At 46.5% G+C, this 23649-nt stretch overlaps 1 protein-coding gene across 4 annotated transcripts in view; it reads right to left on the reverse strand.

Moving 5' to 3' along the window:
* Positions 1 to 1539: 1539 nt before the first annotated feature.
* The window catches only part of CYFIP2 (cytoplasmic FMR1 interacting protein 2), a 125505-nt gene continuing 103395 nt past the window's right edge, over positions 1540 to 23649 (reverse strand). For all 4 annotated transcript variants that reach the window (XM_045999391.1, XM_045999388.1, XM_045999390.1 and 1 more), the window contains 5 exons: positions 14478 to 14550; positions 13913 to 14007; positions 8469 to 8707; positions 7405 to 7552; positions 1540 to 4477 (listed from right to left, as the gene is read on the reverse strand). In XM_045999391.1, coding sequence (XP_045855347.1) covers positions 4310 to 4477; positions 7405 to 7552; positions 8469 to 8707; positions 13913 to 14007; positions 14478 to 14550 — 723 coding nt within the window. In that variant the 3' untranslated portion in view covers positions 1540 to 4309. The remainder of the gene's footprint in view (positions 4478 to 7404; positions 7553 to 8468; positions 8708 to 13912; positions 14008 to 14477; positions 14551 to 23649) is intronic.

The raw sequence follows: 23649 nt of genomic DNA on the forward strand, positions 1-23649 counted from the left end.
GAAGAAACCATCCCTGATGTCCCCTTAGTCGTGGATTTCTAGCTTCCAGGACAGTGAGAAAATAAATTCCCGCTGTTTAGACCATGCGGTCCGTGGTATTTTGTAATGGCAGCCCTGGCAAAAGGACACACTCCACCACCCTATTTTCTCCCATCGTGAAAATGCTTCCCCTTCCATCTGAAACCCTTCAGTATGATGCCAGGTCCCTCTTCCCTGATTGTGTCCAGGTGTTACGACTGCCTGTGAGGCAGTGGTCATTCTCCTCTAGGAGTTTTGTTGTTGTTGTTTGTATACATCGAACATGGATTTCTATGTTCTCGACCCCATATTTTTCAAAGCATGTCCCATGAGAAGCTCATTAGTGCTGCTGAGAAAGGGGTTGCCGAAGTCACCACCACTAGGTTCTGGGGTGCCATTCCAGGCTGGTTAGCGTTGAAGGACTCAGAGCCCTGCAGATCTTCAAGGAGGGAAAGAGCAGGAGACATTCCTCAAATCCATGTGACCACAGAACCCTCTTTTCACTGAGCATCTCTCGGGACAAATACCAACTGCCCCCCAACTACAGCAGCTCAAATATGCAGCCCGTAATGATGAGACTCCTTGGAGGGGGAGACACAGGGCTGAAAGATTTCAAGTTTGTGAAGTAGTCAGGCCCCTCGAAGTACCCCACTGGGACATTCCCAAAAATCAGGTCAGCAGAGCTGGAAGGGACCTCAGATTATTTTGTCCAACTTGAAGAAGAGGGAACCAAGGCCTGGAGACACGATAGGGTTGGCTGCCCAAGGCCACAGCCAAGAGGGAGTCACTAATGCCCTTGTGGATGGTCTTCGGGAAACTTGCCGCTGCGTAAAACGTGAGACTCTGTGAACCGGTGTTGGTCTTAAACACAACCTTCTAGAGTTCTTCTGGTGTCATCCTTTCTGATGGAGGTGAGAGGTACCTTCAGCCTGGAGACGAACTCCCCCGCTGCCGTGCTGGGCCTTCTCCTGATCCCAGGCTCTGCTCCATCTTACTCACTGAAAGCCCTGAAAAGTCCAGTGGCCCTAAGTCTAGTTTAGGGGTCTGGCCTGGCTGATTGGTTCATTATAGTGTGTGAGCAAACGCTCAGGCTTTGAAACTGGGTTCAAATCAGAATCATCACTTACTCACTGTGTGAAAATAAATACGCTGCAGAGCCTCACTATAGAAGGTGGGAAATAACAGATAAATTGATTGCAGCTGATTCAACAGGCAGGCGGAATGGGATTTAGCCTGGGGCCTGCACACATCAGACCTCATTAAATCTTGGTTCCCTTCCTTCCTCTGAAACTAGGGATCCCTCAGTGAGACCATGAAATCCTGAAGCACAGGAACTACTGCCTGAATCCTGCCCAGTGTCAATCAACCGGTTAAAGGTAATGCCCCCAGCGAGAAAGCACCAAGCCGCGGTACCCCATCTCCTTCCCTTCTCTTCAGGATGTTTCCTTACCCACCAGTGTTCACACAACCTTCCACAGACCAAGGGACCCTGGAGTAGGACCATGAATGAGGGCCAAGACGCTGGTTTGGAAGCAGTTTTAATGGAGATGGAAATGTTTATCAACTCAACACAGGTACCCCAAAATACAAAGCAAAATATCATCTTCAGCTGCATAGCAAATATGATTTAAGAATTTAACATCATTATTTGATCACAAGCGTAAATATAAGTCACCATAAATAAATGTAAATTCATTGTACAAAAATCCCCAACAACTCTTAATACAAATATGGTACATTTGACAGTTTCTGAAACAGAATTTTTTTTTAAACTTTTTAAAACCTAAGATTTTTTTTTCCTGGTTCTTAGACACACACACAAAAAAATCAAATCAAAGGGAGGCAGGAATACCAGGGAGGAAAGAATAGTAAACCTGTTTGGTATTCATAAATAAATGCGCCAGCGAGCTAGGGAAGTGAAATGTCTCTCCTTAAGGTGAAGACCTCAATTTACCAGGGTCAAGTCTCTTTAAGATAATAGGATTCTATCCAGGGTCAGATTCAGGGTTACAGACGCAGGATGGAGGGGCAAGTTGTTGAAACAGCAATCCCATCAAACGGATGATCCAAATTCACCAAAGCAGTGGGCAAGGATTTGGAAGAAACTCAAGGACTTAATAGCGGGTCATCTATCTGAAAGACCCACTGTCCGCACACAAGGACTAAAGATTCAGAAGACTCTGGAGCTTAAAGATTTTACCTGGCTTTGGAATGCGTGTTCTACCATATGGTGTAGCCTCTCCCTTCTGCCTTTGGGACATATCCATGGTCATCAAGAGGAATAAACACCGCCACCAACAAATCAGAATAGGAAGTGACATCTCTAGACCGCGGGATCTGCCAGTTCCCACACTGAATTGTTCTCTTACCCTACAAATATTTTCTTTCCTGCCTCAGAGGGAGCTCAGGGCCCAGGCTCTCAATGGAGAGACCCTCCACGGCAGCCATCCTCAGATTTCCGTGGGCAACAGAACAGCTCAGAAAGCTTGGGGAACGTGTAGATTTCCCTACCTGACTCCCAGGGATGCAGACTTAAACTGGTTTGGGGGAGAGCCCGGAAATATGCACCAAATGCACTAACCTCAGGACATCCTGATGGAGGTCTTTGGGCCACATGTGGTGAGCCCCATCTCTCTCCTCCCTGGGGAGCAGAGTGTATCACACAAACCTTCTATAGACTGTTTCTGCCCTTTTCATGGGTTAAAATGGGCCATCTGATTGATGGTAACCATTTCCATTCATCCGCCCTGAGGGAGGGGATCATTGTTGTTCTCTTTTCTCTTTTTTCTTTTTGTCTCTGGATTCGGGGAAAGATATCAAATGTCTCACTTTATATTTTCTCACAAGCTCAGGGTCACAGGCTCCCTTTGAAGAAGAAGAGCTCTGTAATGAGACATTCATTCCTAAAGGCTTCCATCCTTCTCAACAGTCTCCCCATGCTCGGTGGGAGATTCTGCAAAGACTTTTGGTTCCGTTGGAGAAATGGAAGTAGACAGGCCCCTGTGATAGGCGTATGCCTCGAAATCTAGGCTAAGGAACACTGGAGATGTTGAGAGCAGAAGATAAAATATCCTAAGAATTTCTCAGCTTCTAGGACAATGAAAGTCCCGATTCACTAAAACAGGACTCCTTTCTGGAGCATATCCTGGTATTAAAAACTCATTGACAAGTACTATTTATATTCCTCACCCTCCTGACCCAATACATCTTGGGCTGCTATTGAAATAACCCCTTAATATTTTCTTTCTCGTGGGAGTTTTCCTTGATGAGAGAGTCTGTGCAGAGAAGCCGTCCCGAATGTGGTCACCGGCTGCTGCTGAGGGCAGCACGTGCCTGACTTGTCCAGGGCTGTGTTCCCACTGTCTGTGGCCCTGGGCACCTTGCTGCTCACAGTATTTGCTTCGATAAAGGAACCACCTCGTCATCAAGCTGAGATGGTCCCACAGCTCTGTCTGGGGCTACGGAATTTCTGGCTATGTCAATAAACACTGCTTCCGCACAGCAGGCCAGACCACCTTTCTACCCGAATTCCAGTCAGTGAGACATGGTTGTGAATGTGTTTCTGAGTCCCCTCTAGGAGCGCCCTGAGAGGGGAGTGTGTTTTGGGGAGTCCAGTGAAGGCCAGAGCCAACACTATCTATCACGGTGTCAGTACCAGGAAGCTCGTCTTCTGTTTCCTGTGGCTCTCAGCGTCTGGTCCACAAGTATTGTTGGTGGTCGAATCCTCAGCATCCAGAGTAGGAGGAGAGGCTGCCTGGGAAAATGGGGGCTGGGGGAAGAGGCACAGGAAATGAAGAAGCCAGGAAGTGGAGACACGCCTGTCAGGTCAGGCTGATATCTGATATCTTGGGGGTACGGCCATGCTCTTTTCTCCATCTCTGAGATTTCACTCTGAGGTCACACGTGGGCCCTGGGAAGGAGGTCACCATCTGGGAGGAGGTCTTGAGAAGCAACCATGGATGTGGGGTGGGGCTGTGAGATGGAGAAGGGATGAAACTAGGGCTCTTAACACGGCTGAGGGGAAAAAAAGAAAAGAAAAGCACATACTGCCCTGTTTCTTTTCATTTTTTTTTTTTTTCATTGACGCTATGGAAAAACCACCATGGAGATGTCATGGGACAGCATGCACAGGTCCAGCCCTTGGGAGGCGTTGATGTGTTTGGGGAGGTTCTTATTTGCTTTCAGGCTGATCCCATACGCTGTCCAGTTGGACCCTGCTGCAGGCTGGCCATGGCTTTCTCTCTCCTGCTTCTTCTTCTCCTCCAGGTCAAGGGTCTGCAGGCCCTTCCACCTAGCAGGTGGTGGCCAGGGACTGGTGGATGGGTGGCTGGAAGCAACGCACGTGCTCTACGGTGGAACTGTCTGTCTCCACGGACTTCATGTACTTGTTCAGGATGGCAAAAACCTCATTGTTCAAGATCTGGTACTTCCTAATTCTGTCTGCCATCTTCTTCAGGGGCTGCAGAAGGACAGGGATGTGCAGATTTGGGGCAGGAGGAGGGGACAGAGAAATAAAAAGCAAGAGCAAGAAAATGCAGTGAGGTTGGGGGTCCAGGGTCCCAAAGCTTCGATGATCATGTCACTCTCTTGCTTATAGGCTTTCTGTGGGTTTCCAGAGCTTAGCAGTCAAATGTTAACTTGGCCATAAAACCCTTGTGAGTTTCAAGATTTACTACCAGGCCATAAAACTCTTTGTGAGTTTCAAGACTTACTACTTTGTGAGTTTCAAGACTTACTACCAGGCTACAATAATCAAAACAGTATCGCACTGGCATGAAGATAGGTCTATTGATCAAAGGAATAGACAGCCCAGAAACAAACTCTTCCATTTATGGTCACATGAATTTTCACAAGGGGGCCCCAAACATTCAATGGAGAAGGGGTGGTGTTCTCAATAATTGGTGCGGGGGCGGGGTGGGGGGGTGGGTTAGGAAAGGCCAGCAAGCTCCAGGAGGATTTGTTTACCGGAGAGATACGGTATGCTAAGGTATGCTAATCTGCATGTTCTACGAGCTCTGCTAAACATAGCCTAGGGGACAATGCATACATCTCTTAGATCCCAGAGTGGCTGTTTGGGCTAAGAGAGTGTGGGGAAGGCAATTCCCCCACGGCATTCCTACCGCTGCTTGGTCACGCAGGTCTCTGCATTCCAAAGGCCTACACCCTTCTCCAAAAGCTTCCATCGCCCCCAGTGGCCTCCATTACATGTAACACAATGGCCTTGTGTTACATTTCAGCAAGCCCAGTATTCTGAATGATGACATGCTCTACATTAACCCCAACATTGGGAAAACTGGATATCCACATGCAAAAGAATGAAGCTGGATCTTTACCTTATATAATATACAAAAAATCCCCTACAACCACAACCACAACAACAAACTTCAAAATGGTTTAAAGACCTAGACATAGGATCTAAACAGTAAAACTCTTAGAAGAAAACACAGAGGAAAATCTTCATGACACTGAATTTGGCAATGATTTCTTTCTTTCTTTCTTTTTTTTTTTTTTAATATTTTTATTTATTTGACAGACAGAGGTTACAAGTAGGCAGAGAGAGAAGGAGGGGAAGCAGGCTCCCCACTGAGCAGAGAGCCCGATGCGGGACTCGATCCCAGGACCCTGGGATCATGACCTGAGCTGAAGGCAGAGGCTTTAACCCACTGAGCCACCCAGGTGCCCCGGCAATGATTTCTTAGCTGTGACGCCAAAAGCCCAAGTAATAAAAGAAACCATAAATTGGACCACATCAAAATTAAAGACTTGTCTGCAAAAAGGATACTATCGACAGAGTGAAAGAGCAATGCATGGGATGGGAGGAAATGTCTGTAACTCGAATATCGGATAAGGGATTAATATCCAGAATATATAAAAAACTTCTACACCTCGACAACAACCCAGTTATAAAGCGAATGAAGGACTTGAACAGACGCGTCTCCAAAGAAGATAGACAAATAGCCAATAAGCAGGTGAAAAGACGCCCAACATCACTAGTCGCTAGGGAAATGGGAATCAAGACCAGAATGAGAGAGCACTTCACATCCATTACGACGGCGAGGACCCCAAACCCCAGAGTGCAAGTGCTCGGAAGGCAGTGGAGAAACTGGAACCCGTGTGCATTGCTGGTGGGAATGTAAAGTGGAACCAGTATGGCAGTCCCTCAAACGCGAAAAATGGAATTAGCACGTGATCTGGCAAGTCCACTTATAGGCAGATACCCAGAAGCAATGAATGCAGGGGCCTGAACAAGCATCTGTGCGCCCACAATCCCAGCAGCGGACTCACAAGAGCCAAAAAGTGGAAGCAGCTCAAGTGTTCATTGAAGGAGGAGTGGGTAAATGTAACGTGGTGTAGACATATAATGGAACATTACTCAGCCTTCAAAAGGAAGAAATTCTGACACAAACTACCACATGGTGGCCTCAGGCACGTCATGCTTAGGGAAACAAGCCAGCCATGAAAGGATGAAGACTGCAGGACTCCTCTAATCTGAGGTTCCTAGAGTAGTCAAATCTTGGAGACACACAGCAGAAGGGTGCCCCCTGGAGGCCTGGGGGAGGAGAGTTAGTGTTTATGGGCGTGGTGTTTCCCTTTGGGAAGCTGAGAATGTTCTGGAGGGGAATAGTGGGATGTACACGTACACTGCACTGTACATGTAATGATGGTTAAAGTGGCAGCTTTTATGTTTGTGTATGTCCTACCACAACAGCAACAAAACAAAATAAAACAAAAAACACCCCTTTAAGAGGTAGCCTCTGCTTCCTTCTCCTTTTCTCCTTTTAGCTGGTCCTGGAGACCCACTCTTTGTGGAAGCTGTGCCCCCTCACGCCTCTGTGTCTTTGCGGTAGCTAGCTGTTCCCTCTGGAAGAGCCCCCCCCCGCCCAGCCTGCACCCCATTTTTGGCTGGTAATTGGCTGGTGGTCATTCTGGACTCAGCCCAAGCATTGCCTCCACAGAAAGCTCCTCTCTGGCCACCCTCCCCACCTGTCCTCTCAGCCCAATTTAGATCGCCCTTCTCAGTGCCCCCATGGCAGCCCCGCTTACTCCACGGCAACGATCCTCCCAACCCCGTACCTGCACGACTTCCGTTTTGAGTGAGAGTCTGTGTGCACTAGGCGCCAGCATGGGCGGTCTGACCGGCACAGGGAAGGGGTAACTCAGGTCTGGAGCCCCGCCCAGCCCTGCAGGGTGATCGGATTCATCCCAGCAGGTTATGAGCAAGTGACTCAAGGCTTCTGACGAGAAGGTCCCTGGCTGCTCAGCATCTTTGTACCTACCCGTGGTGTGGGGACTTGGCCTCCACAAGCAGCTTGCCCTCCTTTTCAGATGAAAGCCTGCTTGTCAGGCCTGGCCCCACTTCCCAGGCCCCAGCCCTTGGCTGCTTACCACATTCTTAATGACCTCATCCTTCCCGTCCTGCCTCTGGACTTTCAGCAGGTGGTAACAGAAGTCAAACAGGTCGAAGCGACGTTGCTGGCCCAGCAGGACGATGATGGAGCAGCCGGCCCAGTTCAAACCGTCACCAAAACATTGCCTGGGAGTGGGGAGGGGAAGCAGCTGGAGTAAGGGGCACGGAAGGGTGGGGGAGGGCCCTCATCTTGGGCCAGGAGTACAGACAGGGAGCGTGCCAGTCCCCGGGCCAATCTTAATCTGTAAAGTGGGTACAAGGGAAGATGCGAGTGTACGTTCATTTGTTCCAGGGACCATGGTTATAAGTCCCTCTAGCCACAAAGAGATGTCAGCCTGTTAGCCACTGATGTAAGAAAAAGAAGACAACTTTGCAGGGAAAAGATTCAACCAGTCCTTGAGATTTCTGTGGCTGATTAGAATTCGGATGAGACTCTGTCTCGCCTCTGTGAAGGAGTCAGAAAATGCTTGGGAAGGGAAGGACCATCTGAAACCAGAAGCCCAGGTGGCCCATGTAGGCTGAGAGGATGGGGACAGGGTGTGGAGTGCCGGGGTGTGGGGGCTGAGAGCGCTCTCGGTCTGGTGGAGCTCGTTCGACTCTCTGCCAGCTCTCACCGGCATCCTGGGCAAGTCCAGAGGCTGTGGGGTCATCTCCCTGCTGTTTTTCTTATCCTCAAGCAGCAGCTGCAGCCCAGTGGGCAAGTTTCCTTGCATCCCCATCACTCTGGTTAGAAGTACAGGCCCAGCAGCTGCTCTGAAAACAGCTGGCCCAGCCCAGCCCAGCCCCAAAACCACTTCCTCAGGGAAGCCTTCTCTAGCCCTCATTGGCTTGTTCTCAAGAGCTCTTGGCTCCTGGATGGCAGGACTGGTGTCTGAGCATTGGTGTCCGTCCAGCACCTCGCACATCGTAGGTCTTCCATGAACAGCTGGTGGGCAACCCGCCCCTGCTCCCCTTTCTAGTTGAGCCCTGGTAGCCTGGAGACTCTTGGTGGGCGGAGACATGCAAGCTGGGCGCTGAGGCAGCCTTCCCTGGGGGTACTCACTCAGCTGTGAACTCATTGGTCCCCACGGGGATGCAGTAGACGAACTGCATGGCACTCCAGAGCCGGTGGAACTCCACGCACTCGTCGACGTGCATGACACCGTTGGTGGGTGGGGGGCCCCTCCAGATGGGGTCTTGCAGGTAGCTCCGAATGCGTGTCAGGATGACCTCGAACATGGACAGGCCACAGCATAGCCGCTCCTTGGTCAGCAGGTCGCCCTCCCGAGCGATGGCGATTTGCTGGGAACAGAAAAGTGCATAAACCATTTATCCTCACCCCAGACCTCACTTTCTACCTCTCACCAGAGACTCCCACACCCCGGAGCTGGCTGTATCTGGCATTCACTCACCAGTGTGGATATCTTGCCCAGAGCTGGCCACTAACTTTGTAAGCCCTCGTGCAATAGAGGGGTCTTATGGTAAGACTTACTTGGGGCAAGTGAAATCTAGGTGGCATCAAGGAGTAAGAGTCAAACTAAAAAAAAAAATTCAGTCTACCACATAACAAAATGCCATATACCTACTGAAAAGACAGATGCTACTACTACTAGTTCACACTCGCTGAGTGTGTGTACAATATATCAGGCCCAAATTCCTCACATCGACACCATGAAATCGGTGCCATAGTTATCTCCATTTGACAGACAGAGAGACTGAGGTTCAGAAAGGGAGCCGCTGAGGGGTAAAAGCTGGCATTTGAATCCTGATAGTCTAGATGTACGGGTTAAATTCTTAAGTGAATATAGAGCAAATTTCAGAAAAGCCTGTATATTACAGTCCTATTAAAAACATCAATAACATAAAAAAATAAAATAAAAAAACCAGAAACATCAACAACATGCAATCACACAGACAAACAAACAAAGCCATATGTGAGGTGTGTGTTTCTGTGTGTCTAAACTCGTTTAGAAGGAAACATCAACTGTGGGAACAGATGGGCTTGGATAAACAGGCAGGATTTTCACTTTTTGCTTTAAATACTTTAGCACAGTCGAATGTTCTGCAGTAAGCATATGTTACTCTTAAAATTTGCCACTGATTTTACAGCATCATTTCCTCCCATTAGAAGTCCTCTGACCATCATAAATTACCTCTATTAATAATTTAAACTAGTTTCACATCTGGGTCCTGGTTATTGCATCTCTAATAATCAGATGGCTAGACCAGTACATCGAAACACATTACTGTCTGCATTATGAGTAAAAATGCCTAGGGGTAGAGGTCTCAAAACCACCTGCAAATAGTAGATAGATATTAAAATCTGAGGTCAAAGGAAGGTCTCCAAATCTAGGGACAAAGCTAGAGAAGGCTGGCCTCAGAGATGGAAAGGTCCACAGGGCGCTGGCGGGGTCAGCTCCCCAGAGGGAAGTCTCCCCAGAGAGCTCATGTTACAGAGTGCCAGGGGCGGGGGGCACCTTTCCCCTGTGAGTTCCCGCCCTGGAGCCCCCAGAAGGAGGGCAACCTTTAAATTAATCCATAGAGGGAAATAAATCAGGAAACACAACGCAGGAGCCTGCTAGGAAAATGGGCCAGGAGCTCAGTTGTCATGACAACTATAAACTGAGAGAAGTCCAGGACAAAACCGTGAAATGGGGAAGATGAGTTTGACAATGTGTTTCAAGCATGAAGCAGAGGGAACCCTGATTCATGGTGACGCATCTTGCTTCGGTAGGCAGAGAAAGCTCCTGAGCAGAGAAGAGAGCATTCAGGTTGCCACAGGTGGTTAGAAATAGGTCTTTGAAAAAGTCCTGAGCCATGGGGAGCCTGGGTGGCTCAGTGGGTTAAAGCCCTGCCTTCGGCTCGGGTCATGATCCCACGGACCTCCATTCAGAGAGTGCCAGGTGCAAGGAAGATGGTCAGTAAAAACATAAAGGACCCATACTTGTTCTCAACTCATGAATATTCTTCTTCGTAAATTAACACACAGACTTCTGGTTTACGAATTAATCTCGTGTGCATCTAGTTAGTGGGAATCAATCCCCAAGGCCTGACAATCGTGGTGGGGAACTAAAAATTAGCAATGGGGTTTATCAATTTGCATATAGACTTGGAACTCTTGTGACCTCCCACGACAGCCAACCAAAAAGGGCCCTGGACAGAACACGTGCAGGGGCTTTGCCCTTCCTCAGAAAAGTGTTCACCCTTCAGTTTCTCCAGGGAACAGGAAAAGTAACACAGTAGCTTGGGTCAATATGGAAAAACACTTCCAAAAAGTCATTAAGAAAATAAAAATCTCCCACAAACCCCATTACCTAGAAATGAGGTTTCTTAGGATACTGATCTATGATTTGTGTTAACGTATGTTAACACATATGTTAATGTGTAGATGCGTACACATCTACAGCTAACAGAATTTGGATCAGACTATCTTGCTTTTTTTTTTCTCTTCGGATAGCAGCAATCTACAAAGCCATTTCCTTCAGTACTTTCAGTTACATAATTTTTTAATGGCTACAGAAAGTGGCCACTGATAGAGCCACCATTTATCGAGTCTTCTATGCTTAATGGTTAATTTTAAGTGCTTACAATTTTTCATTATTACAGACAATTCTTAAGCCACTGTCCTCATACGCAACCCTTTTTAAGCTTGTCTCTGATTATTTGCTTAAGATAAAATCCTAGAAATAGAATTCTGCAGTTGAAGTGGGTACATATTTTAAAAGGCTTTTGCAACATAGTAGCAAACTAGTCTGAAGGAAAGCTGAGCCACTCTGTACCATCCCCTTCTTATACCTTCCCTAGCTCTCTCTTATCAGTAAGGAAAGTTCTCTGCCACCTTGACGGATGAAAAATTATACTCCATCTTTTAATTCCCATTTCAGTGATTGCTGGTAAGGCTGAACACTTTTGCTGGTTTTTTAGGGTGTGCGTTTTCTTCCGTGTCCTTTTTCCTTTGGGTAGGTCTATCCTTCCCTTCTTGCTTTGAAAAAGTGCATTGAACTGTTTGCAGCAAAGCCCCCACTTTGTGACTTGGTGTTATATGCATATATATTGTGTGTGTTTTACATAAATTTCATCCATTTCTTTTCTGTTCTACTCAGTGCAGGATTTTTCTCTCTTTCTGCCACACTTTTCTGAATTAACAAGAGAACGAAAAAAGCATCTGTGAAAATAAATGTGAAAATACATTTCTGCATGGAATACTTTGATTACATTTAGTACACTCTGGAGGAAAACGATAGCTTGACAATCCTTTCTATAATCCCTTGTGTTGTTTGAAAGTTTTTTTTTTTACTCATTTTTGTTCATCATGACATTCACGAAGGGCAACAAAGGCGGCAAAGCAGCTCTTAGCCCATTTCACAGGTGGGGAGACAAAGACCGAGATAGTGAGTGGCTAGCCCCAGATTGTGCACCATTTCAAGTGTGAAGCTGGGACGAGAACCCCTGTCTTCTGACCTCCTGCCAGAGTGTGCTTTCCATGAGAGCACCTTAGTATGTCCCAGAAATAAATGGAAACAGGGCAATACCATGAAAACCTCTTGACTCTAAACTATGTGGCAGAATCTCCCCGTCTGGGACTGAGATATTATGTAAGTCCCCGGCACCCCAGTGAGCCTGCAAGGTAATATTTTGTTAACTTTTCTTTGGTCTATGTTTCTAACTTTTCTTTGGTCTATGTTTGTTAACTTTGTTTTGGTCTATGACGACGAAGTTTCCTTGAGGGCCAGTGAGTAGAAAACTGGTACTTCCTTTGCAGCAGAGCGTCTAGGCTTTTGTTTGTGAAAGACTCGGCATTTGACAAATTGAGATTTCTATCCGTCCCAAGGAAATCGTGTTCACCAGAACAGGGAAGGAATTCACAGTCTCCTAAGTGGAAACACATGCCAAACCCTGGGTGCGAGAGGCCAGATTCTTGCAGGATGACACCAACAGCAGAGCAGACACATTTCCATGTCGCTGGCTTGGGGGATTTCTCCCTAAAAGGAAATCTTTCGAGGACTCCTCTGTTCAGCCTCTGAAGGCCAAAAAAGAAAATGCGTGCACTCCGCAGGGTCTGAAATCTCTCTGTGGTGACTCAAAGAACCCAAATACCACTGAATATTTAGTCACTGTTTGCAGGAGGAAGTGGGTGGCACGCAGGTGGTCTGGTGAGGGTTGCTGTTCGGGGGACACCTGATCGGATCTCGTCCTCAATGTGCTCCAGATACTTGCCCTGATTTCTGAGTGAACAGGCTGCCTTCTGCCCCCTGCTGAGGATCTGAGCCCTTCAGGCTCCTCTGCTTTTGTGATGAGAGCAGAGAGGAGCCCCACAATGGAAGTTCAAGTGCAGATTTGAATCCTAACCCTTCTACACAGTTGGCAAAGGCAGGAAACAGACCACCCCAGTTTGTCTCGCCACGGTGCCCCATTTCTCTTTCTCAGGAATTCCTCCCCTGCCCACTGCCCTAAAATGGGCAGATTACTCAAATCAGTGTGAACAGAGACACAGCACATGCTTTTGGCCACCTCCCTCCTCTTTTCTCTTCCTTCCTGACTCCTGCCACAGTCTGTGAGTTCTCTGAGGCAGGGGTCCTGCCCCATTGTCTCCATGTTCAGAGCAATACTGGTTTGTAAAAATTAAGTTTATTTTCCAAGTTTTTATTTTAAGTCATCTCTACACCCAACGTGGGGCTCAAACTCACAGCCCTGAGATCAAGAGTCATGTGCTTTACAGACTCAGCCAGCCAGGAGCTCCTGTAAAAATTTTAATTACAGAATTAACCTATGAGCTTATTCACTTTGGAAAATATTTGAACACTACAGAGAAAGCTGAAGTCTCCTGACCCAGGAGATCATCACCCCATCACTGTCTCTCTCATCTCTCTTCAGAGGATCCCGCCAATGAGGAAGCATAAGTATTATCATGTTTTAGGAATAGTTTCACTGGGAGGGTTTTTGTATGCTTTTTTCTCCTAACCGCATGCTTATGCTCTGTCCACACTGATGCACCTAGACCTCATCTTTCCTTTCCATTATTACATAGCAAGTAGTCAATGTTTAGATAACTTTACCACATTTTATTTCATCAACCCTCTACTGGCTGTCTCTAGTTTTTGCTTTAACGAACAATGCTACAGTAAACATCTGTGTTCTTGTAGGTGTTTTTCTAGCAAAGATATCCACAAGTGACCTGCTGGTTCTCAGGGCATGTGGAGTTTTAATTCAGAGAGTTGACTTAGCAGAATTCTTGATATCTAATGACAGCATGATAGATACTTGTCTGACTTCCTTCTTTCTTGACACAATAGCTGATAAAGGGCGTAGAAGAATTCAGAACTCAGGCCTGGGAAATAGCAAATCTCCTTCCAGACCTGACCCTGCCACTAACAGGCTTTGCAGACATGCTTCCCTATCCTCTCTCTGGGCCTCAGTTTCCCAGTCTATAAAATGAGGGGGTTGGACCAACTGCTCTCCCTCTCAAGTTCCTGTTGGTTCTCAGAGTCTGGGGCAGAAGGGCCCTACCTGGGGGGTCCCCAGCCGCTCTATCAGAGGGACGAGGTGAAGCGGGGCATACTTGGCTTCCAGGCGTTTCATGCGGACCTCCAGACGTTCCCCCTCTGCAAAAAAAGCAGCAGAGCAGAAAATGAGACTCAGGGTACCCGGGGGAAACTGAGGAAGGGAAAACTCTCAGAGGACCACTGACCAATCTGTGCTCCCAAACTTGGATGGACTGTGCAGAACTGCTCTCCTTTGTTCTAAAATGTGATTCAGAACTCACTACAAGGAAAATGTTCTGGTGTCTCTGTCCAATGGCAGAATTATCAGCCTTGTGGGGTGGTGAGTTCCCCATCATTCAGAAGAGTTAAACCAAGGCTAGACAGGAATGCACAAGGAATGATCTAGAAGGACAAAGGAACAAGGCCTGAAATGTCACTTCTAACTCTGCGATTCTATGAATATTGAATAGCTGCCCAAAGCTTTATTTAACCTTCTTCCTTTCTGACGGCAGATCTGAGTTTATTGGGATTGAGTGAGTGTCAAGTTCAAATGCAAGTTGGCTATTTAGATGTTGTTAGTGGTTTCTTACCTTTGATGTAGACTCTAGGCAAGATGTTTTGGAAGGGTGCAGCATGGAGCAAATCACAGACTTCCTCCTGAGACTGCAAACAGAGATGGAAGGAAAGAAAGGGAAAACAATTCTCATTTTATTTTATTTATTTTAAAGATTTTATTTATTTATTTGACAGACAGAGATCACAAGTAGGCAGAGAAGCAGGCAGAGAGAGAGGAGGAAGCAGGCTCCCTGGTGAGCAGAAAGCCCGATGTGGGGCTCGATCCCAGGCACTGAGCTGAGCCAAAGGCACAGGCTTTAACCTACTGAGTCACCCAGGTGCCTCAACAATTCTAATTTTAAACCACGAAGAATTTTCATTCCTAGAACCTTGAGCACCACAGTCAACCAGGGTTTGAATTTTGGCCTCTCCTCTTACTAACTGTGGCACCTTGGACAAATTGCTTAACCTCTTTGAGCCTATTTGTCTGCAAAATGAGGACCAGAATAGTACTTATTTAATGAGTTTTTGTAAAGATTGAGTGAGAGAATGCATAACCTTTTAACATAACCCCTGACACATGATGAGTGCAATGCACTTCCATTATAATCTTATGAAGAATCTGTGGAGGATTTCACACGAGTGACAGAGGAATGGAACAGAGCTGATGAGCCCAGACTGGGCTGTGAAACCTGTAGGCTCAAAGTAGGCGGCTGGGCCAATCTGCCAAGCCACCATGTAGACGACCAACTACTGAGAAAAGAGAAACTAGAACCCAGGACAGATGGGTTTTGATGGCGACTTGTTATGCAAATAAAGTGAGCTTTACAACCGCTTGAAAAGAGGGAAACATCTGGGAAGGACAGGCGTGGGAGAGAGAGTCTAAGGGGTTTGCTGTCCCAGGGCCAGTTTGTGATCACTGGATTTCACAACGGGGGATGGGGTAAGGGGACTTAGAGAAGCCACCCTCCATGACCCTTGGTTTCTCTTCTTTAAACTGTGGGGATTTGGACAAGGTAAGATCCAGACTTCATTCAGCTCTGGCACTCTTGGATCCTCAGCATCTGAGAAAATCAGGATTGTGAGTGCCCGTGGCTTGCCTTCTCCAGACATGGGTGGAATGTGCCGTCCTAGAAATCTGGAAGGCTGGCCGCTCACGGTGGGGAACCTCCAAACTCCTTTTTTACTCTGGATCACTCCTTGAAGTGAGGTTAGCAGTGCAAAAACGAGTGAACCCTTCAAAGGGCCCTGCCTGAGTGTCATTCTTAACTTCTTAGCCAGAGGGGAAATTTTCCCTCTATATTAAGCTATGTCTCTCATAACCACTAAATCAAATAACCTGGTATTGATTGCTATTTCTAAACATAGGCCCTTGGATTCATCATATAATCTAAAACTTGGCTTATTGGTCACAATATTCTTTAATTTACTAATTACACTGATTGATTTTCAATGACAAACCAGCCTTGCATCCTGGGCATAAACCTCACGTGGTTGTGATGCATGATGCTTTTTTTTTTTATTCATTTGACAGAGAGAAATCACAGCTAGGCAGAGAGGCAGGCAGAGAGAGAGGAGGAAGCAGGCTCCCTGTGGAGCAGAGAGCCCGATGCGGGGCTCGATCCCAGGACCCTGGGACCATGACCTGAGCCGAAGGCAGAGGCTTTAACCCACTGAGCCACCCAGGCGACCCGCATGATGCTTTTAATATATTGTTGGAATTGATTTGCTAACATTTTGTTGAGGATATCTACTCTATATTCATGAGGGGCACTGATTTGCTGTTTTCTTTTCAATGTCTTTGGTCCTGATAATAGGATAATGCTGATATTGTAAGATAAATTGGGATGAGTTCCCCTCTTTTCTGTATTTTGGAAACAACTGTGAATTGTTATTATTTCTTCCTGAAATGTTCGGGAGAATTCACAAGTGAAACCATCTGCATGTGCAGTTTTCTCTGTTGGAAGTTTTTTTTGTTTTTGTTTTTTTTTGTTTTTAAATTAGAAATGAGATTTCTTTAATAGATGATTCAGGATACCAATTTTTTTCTCAAGTGAGTTTTGAGGGTTTATACGTATCAAGGACATGGCTCCTTTCACCAATCCCCAACTCCAGACTTGGCTATCCAGTTCCTTCCTGGATATCACCACTTGGATATTCCACACCTCATTTCCAAAGTTGCCCCCCCCCTTCCTCCCTAGGGTTCCTCTGCTCACAGAATCACACGACCATCTCCTTACCTGCCCAAGCCTAAAACCTGGGCCTCACTTCCTCTCTCTTCTTCACTTCCCATGACCATTAAATCCTCATCTCTCTGGCTTCTTTCCACATTCCTTCCCACTGGCCGCCACAACACTCTGGGCTCCTTTACGCGTGGGGATGCTATCTCTAATTTTGCCTCTAACATCCCCTAGGATATAACAGTTTCTCAATAATTATTGATTAATGAATGCATATTTGTTAGCTCATATTTTTCTTAGATGAATAAATTTATTTAGCCACATATTTAGCCTCCAAGTATGAGAATACCATTATATCCATTCATCCAACAAATACTGGTTGAGTGTCTGGCACTGTTCTAGGCTTTGCAGATATGATGTTGAACACGTTAGACTGGATCTTTGCCCTCATGGAATTTATGTTCTAGTTGATAAAGACAGATAGGAGCAAGCAAACAAATCAGAAAAGTTCAGATAGTGATGAAAGAAAACAGGGTAATAGGCTAGAGAGGACTGGGAATGGAGAGGGGACTGTTTGAGGAAGGGTGATTAGGAGAAAACTTTGGAGGGAGAGACTTTTGAAAGATGGAATGAAGCAAGGGAACCAGCCATGCAGATATGAGGTCAGAGCATTCCAGTACAAAGGCCCTGGGGCAGAAAGTAAGCCAGAGCATAGTATGCCATGCTGGGAATCACAGTCTCGATGGAGGCCCTAATGATAGGGAGGGACCACATCATGTGGGGTCATAGGCATGGTATGAAGTCTGGATTTTATCTCAAGTGCAGTGAGGAACCAGGAGCTATTTTAAACAGATGACTGGTTATGATAGCTCCGCTGCCGAGTCTTCCTATGTTTCCTCTTTTCTTCCAAAAATTTCCGTTGTCCCTAGAAATTCCTTACTAGAAAAGCTGCCCATTGCATGAACTTACTAGAAAAGTTGCCTATCGCATGAACTATCAGCTTTCTATTTTATTAATGTAATAAAATTGACATTGGGCGCCACCTTAGGGGATGGAGGAAGGAAGAAGACCCAGAAGGGTCCTCTACAACAAGAGCAAAGTTGTTGCTTTACTCATTTTACAAGGTGAGCTTCCCTTTCAGATTTCTTTGGGAGGGACAAGAGTACTCCATTTATCCCTCTCTGCATATCCCCCTGTCCTCCAATTAACAACTGCAGGACCAGAGGTTCTTTGGGGCAAGGGGAACTTCCTTCCAGCATGTAGTTCCTGTGTGTTCTCTACCTCCTAAAGCAATTTGTTAATGAAGGTGAGGAAAGACAGAAGAATGTGCTTTCCTAATAGAGGTGGGGAAGCGTCTGCCTGAAAGGTCCTAGGGGATGAGCTATGTGGCCATTTGCATAATGAGGTGGCTACAAACCCGCAACACCTTTCAGGGAAGGTATCTGTTTGGCATTCCTTAGATGAGGCCATTGCAACTGATAAACATGTCCAGTTTAGAGCACACAAAGGCTTGGGTCAGGGAGCCCAACAAGCCTCTGTCATGGGCATCTACGCTAACGGGTCAACCTCCTCCTTACCTAATCTCTATCTCAATGGATCCACATTTGGCCTTCCACTGGGCCCAGGAACCCATCCAGCCCTTGGCATGTGAAGTGCCCGGAGAGTGGGTTGCTTCCCCACGTGCCCCTGGCTCCTTCTGCTGCAGCCATAACTAACAGCTTTTGTTATCTGAATTTACCAACTGTGCTCCCATCATAGAATTTTTACCTTCTCTCTGGAAGGCTCCCAAACCTACCTCTTGCCCGCACTCCCTTTGCTTAGTAAATTCCCACTCTTCTTTCAGATCTCAAGTCAATCACCATTCCTTCAAGGGAGACTTTCTTGACCCCCTCAAGAAAGGGGGGGGGGGGTCTGAGCCTGGGTGGGTTCCTTAGGTGTCCTCAAAGAATCAAGTTCTTTTCCTTTCAACTTTGAACTCAATTTTTTTTTATACTTTATCCTTGCCTACCCATGACTGTTTGATTAACATCTACCTCCCCCTACTGGAATGTAACCTTCACGCAGGTAGGGACAATGTCTATTTTTGACCATATTTTAGTCCCAACAGTGAGCCCAGTGTCTGTTAGATGGCAAATGCCCAGTAAACATGTACAATGAAAACTTAATGTCTACAGTGTATAAGGGAATTGAGACTTAGGACAGAATCTCTCCTGTTCTAGGATGTGGGCCACGTTTCCCTTTACTACTAATGAAAGTATTTTCTCTTCAGTTTTACTGATTACCCTGTGTAAATTATATGAAGCATTTTAAAGAAATGCTACAAGTGGTGGGATTTGCAGGTGTTCTTGATTTTCTATCCCTCTCTTTCTCCCTGTTTCCCCCCCCCCACTTTTTATATATATACTGAATTTTTTACATTGAACATATATTACTTTTAAAAAATTGATTTGAAAAAACTCTGAAAGTAACTACTTTTTAACTTTAAAATATGGAGCTTTGGGGGTTTTGAGCTGGCATTAGAGAGAAGGAAATAAACTCCTAGCGCAAATTGTGTATATTTTTGCTTTGTTTTGTTTTCTTTAAGCTATACTGAAGGGTAAGTTACAGATGCAGAAGAAAATACAAATGTTACAAAAATACAGCTTTGAGCACAGAGAAGTAAAAGTGTATCTGACGGCGGGGTATGAGTTTGTGGAAGTGTTAGAAGTGAAGGTGGGGATGTTAATTTCCTCATCTTGTACAGACAGGAGTCAAGACAGTAAATACTGTTACAATAAGAAGCCACAGTGGTATAAGTATATTATCTCTGATTACAAGAGAAGCAACAGAGGTAATAAGTAACAATCAAATATTAAAAGGAAGTGAGGGGAGAGATGTAAATGAGCTGAAATCTCATCTTTCCAACTAGGGAGTCAGTAAGTCATGTCTAGAGCTGCCAATTAAGAAACAGAAGCTCTCCTCCTATTATTAAGCATCATGGAGAGAACGATGACAAGAGCTAGAAATAGAAATGATGAAAACAAGTTGCCTTGGGGACTGGGATACAGGTGGGAAGAGGTGCAGCGGGGCTTAGAATGATGATTCTCATCATAAGCTCATCTATATTATTTGATTTATCATGTGCAATTAAGAACAACTTAAATGGAACAAAATGAAGAGGTTGGATTAAATGGTCTCTGAGGGTCTTTCCCTAGAAGCGAGAAGCTATACCAACATAATTGCTTCATTCTTCGGGGAAGGAGAGGCAATGAGCACGTACTGAACGCTAACTCTGTGCCAGGTGCTTTGTACCCGTCATTTGCTTTGCACTTCAGAATATTCTAGGAGGTAGACTTATGGTCTCCATCCTTCAGGCCAAAGCACTGAGACTCTCCGGGAGGTGACATTTCCTACCCAGGCCCATGTGGCGCTAAAGAAGCAGTAGGGCTGACAGGATTAAGGGCAAAAGCTGCTTTGCTTTGATACCCCTGGTTTCTCCATGGCAGCCTGTGTGGGCAAAGCCTGAGGAAATATGGATTATTTTCCCCCCTCATGATACATATACATGTTGGAAAAAAGAAGTAAAATTATCAAAAATAGAAACAGAAGATTACTTAAAATTTCATCATCTGAGAAACTTTTTAGCCTCACTCATATCTGATAGGATCTTATCATTTGTTGCTGTATTCACTGGGTTTTTAGTCGTAGCTACTAACGTTCCTTAAACTTAAAAAGTTGTGACATACACAGGCAGTTTGAAGAATGAAGAGTCTTGAGCCACATTCTAGCCCAAGAAACAGGGAATTACTGAAACCTCTCTTTTCCGATCTCCAGAAGTAACCCCCATCCTGAATTCGTGTAAGTAATTTCTTTGCAGGTCACTAATTTTCAGAGATCTGCTGGTTTGATACTAAGGTGAATAAGAGGACCGCTCACGTGGCCAATTTGCACCTATAAATTAATTCTTTCTCCATCCTCCCAACCTCTACTCATCCTTATCCTTCCCTGAGAGCCCCATTCAAGCTTTACCTCCAAGTAGTCATCCAGGACCCTTCAGTCTACAGTGGTTTTCTTTTTAAAAACTTACCCGAGTCTTTATTAATTCAGGGCCCCCACCAAGCTGTCTGTGGGCTGAACTGTCTAATTTAGGCCCAGTCCAGGGCCCTAAAGTCTGTGATTCATCCCATGAAAACACTGACTGAAAGAGAGTCTTCTTGGAAGGACCAGCTATATTCAAGACCCACATTTGATCAGCGTGAGAGGCCAACAAGAATATAGAGAACATGGGTATACGAACTAGAGATCAAGCAAGGTCTAAATCGAACACTTCCTTTTGGACTAGGATATAGCTTGAACAGAAAAGAAATCATTCATTTCAACAAGTGGTAGGCAGGTATTATACACAAGTCTCCCGGCAAGATGCTGGAGACACGATGGTGAACGGGGCAGACCTGATGCATGGCGCTTATCAAGATGATGAGGAAAACAAGTAGATGGAAAATTGTGGCAATTGCTACAGTTGTGGCATGCACGGGGCTAGAGCAATACATAAGAGGGGCAACCAACCCAGGCTTTTGGGGAGGATGATAAGGTAGGCTTTCGGGAGAAGGGGACACTAAGCTGAGACCCGACCCAGGGGTGAGTGTTGGACAGGTGAGGGGAACATTTCCTGCAAAGGCGCAGGAGCGAGAGGGAACAACAGGGTAAGGGTTGACAGCTGAAGACTGAAGCTTCTGGTGCTGGGGAAGGTAGTATGAGATGAGGAAGGAGGGGGAAGCAGGAGGCAGATCAGGAAGGATCTTACAAGCCCACTCAGGCATCTGAACGCCACCTTGCTGGTTTCCATCAGGGAAATCGGCAGTTTCACCTTTTGGCTGCAAGAGAGAGAAAGGATTGTGGTGGGGGGTGGTGGGGGAGGAAAGAGGTGTTGAGATAGTTCGAGCAAGAAAGAGTAGGGAGTGGTGGCAAAGGAGACAGAGAGGAGGGAGCAGATGTCAGAGACCTGCTGTCTGATGGGAGACGGGAGCAGAAAGGGAAAGGACACCCACGCCCACCTGTTGACAGGGTCTGAGGACACAGTGAGTTTGCAGGTGGCAGGAAATGGAGATCAGATCTGGGCAGGATGAAGGTCTGATGTCTGTGCACATCCAAGAGAAGATGTCTAACGGGCAACTAGAAGTAAGGTGTGGGGCCCTAGAATCTGGGGAGTGGATCTGAACTTGGGAATCATCTTCATGAGGATGAAAACTGATTCCAGGAGAGGGAAATAAATCCGTGAAAGGGCAGGCGTGGGTGGGCATTTCTCAAGGTGACCAGACCCTTACACACACTTCATTCAGCTCTTCGGACTCTATGAGACCAAGGAAAGAGAGGGTGCAAAGAGATCAAGGCAGGACTGATAAATTCTGGGCACTTCGGTGTCTACCAATACCCCACCTGAAGAGAGATGACAGGCCACCGGACAAACCAGGTGTGGGGAAGAAGGTTACTCCTATGCACTTGGTGCTGCCCCCTTCCTCCCTTCACCAAACACCCTCTGAGCTCTTGCTCTGTGATCTGACACACAGCCCAAGAGCACAGAGATGAGGATGGGGTCCCCACAGGGGGCAGAGGGGCCTGGATGCTGCAGGAAACTCTGAGGGCAGGGAAGACCAGAAAAACTACATTTGAATGAAGTTTCCAATGTAGTGGGGGAAGAGCTCAGGACACCTGTGACTGGGAAACAAAGGGCTCTGAAGACTGGGAGGCAGGACAACGACACCAGGTTCCTGGCAGAGAATAGGCCTTTGGTAAGGTGTGTGCTGAACAGAGCCAGTGGGGGCCCTGGGATGGTTGGAGAGAACGGGCCAGGTCCCAAACCACAGGCAAGGTGCAATCGTGCACTCGCAGGCAGAGGCCGAGGGGGACAAGATCCAGACCAGTGTGAAGAGAGCAGGAAACCACCTGCTGGGGCTCCTGAGGGAGGGGCGGGCCGATGGGCAGCCGGTGGTCAGGAGTTAGGGTCTTGCGGACTTGCAGAAAAGGCTGGGCCAAAGCCTCTTTGCTCTGGGAACAGGAGAGAAGGGACTCACGGGAGCTGTGGGCCTGCTTGTGAAGCTCTGGTGACTTTACCTTCATCCCCTCACTTGAGACAAAGACCATGAGATCAGAATAGGTATTCCCCTGTTATCCAGAAGTAGAGCATTCCAATGAAAACTCTCCTAACCCCAGGGGCAGAAAGCAAAAGCAATGATCCTTAATTTATATGGAAAAAATTTGAACATTCCTAGACCTTAAAAACAACCTCTTAGGCTTCTCTGCTACCTCCAGACACATCTTTCTAGGGAAGGTGCAAAATAAATTAAGATGAAGCCCAGACAGAGCACAGTGCAGAGTGCTGGTGGGCTGTTGCTAGGTTCTGAGCATAGTTCCTGGGGCAGAGTTCGGTGGGGGGTTGGGGGGGCACTCGTGCTGCCTCTAGAGAGACTTGCTGCAAACCAACAGCTGAATGCCACTCTCGCTTTTCACCTTTTTTCCCTGAAAGCAATATCCTCGTTGGATTTCTTGTGGTTAGTGAAAACAGGAAGCACTGTAAGATACCATTGTAAAAGCAAAGTGGCAGAATGGGAACTTTCAAAGACGGGGGATCCTTGCCCTTGGCCCCAGCATTTTGGGGGTGTGGGAAATAAGGCTGAGAGGATTTCATCTCTTCCTTGGAGTCTCATAGCTATTATGTACAGAGGCAAAACTTGAACCCAGGATTTCTAAATCCAAAGATGCACCTGGGAGTCAGGCTGACATCAGGCTAGGACGAACCCATATAACTCAGCCTTGCCTTTTCCTGGGGCTCTGGATGCATTTCTGGTCTTATTCTGTGTAACGGTCTCCAGACTTAGTGACACTCCTTTAATTGTAAGGCACTGTGTATTCTTCCAGATGTGGGCAGCGTAAAAGAGCTGCGATCTCTCAGAATTCTCTTGCTGACCAGGGCCTGGCCACTGCGCTGCCTTCCTAAACCAGCTGTACTCTGTTCTTTCATTTGACTCTACTGCTAAGCTCTACAGCCTTG

The sequence above is a fragment of the Meles meles genome, chromosome 3 (assembly GCF_922984935.1).
Source record: "Meles meles chromosome 3, mMelMel3.1 paternal haplotype, whole genome shotgun sequence".
Classification (NCBI taxonomy): domain Eukaryota; kingdom Metazoa; phylum Chordata; class Mammalia; order Carnivora; family Mustelidae; genus Meles; species Meles meles.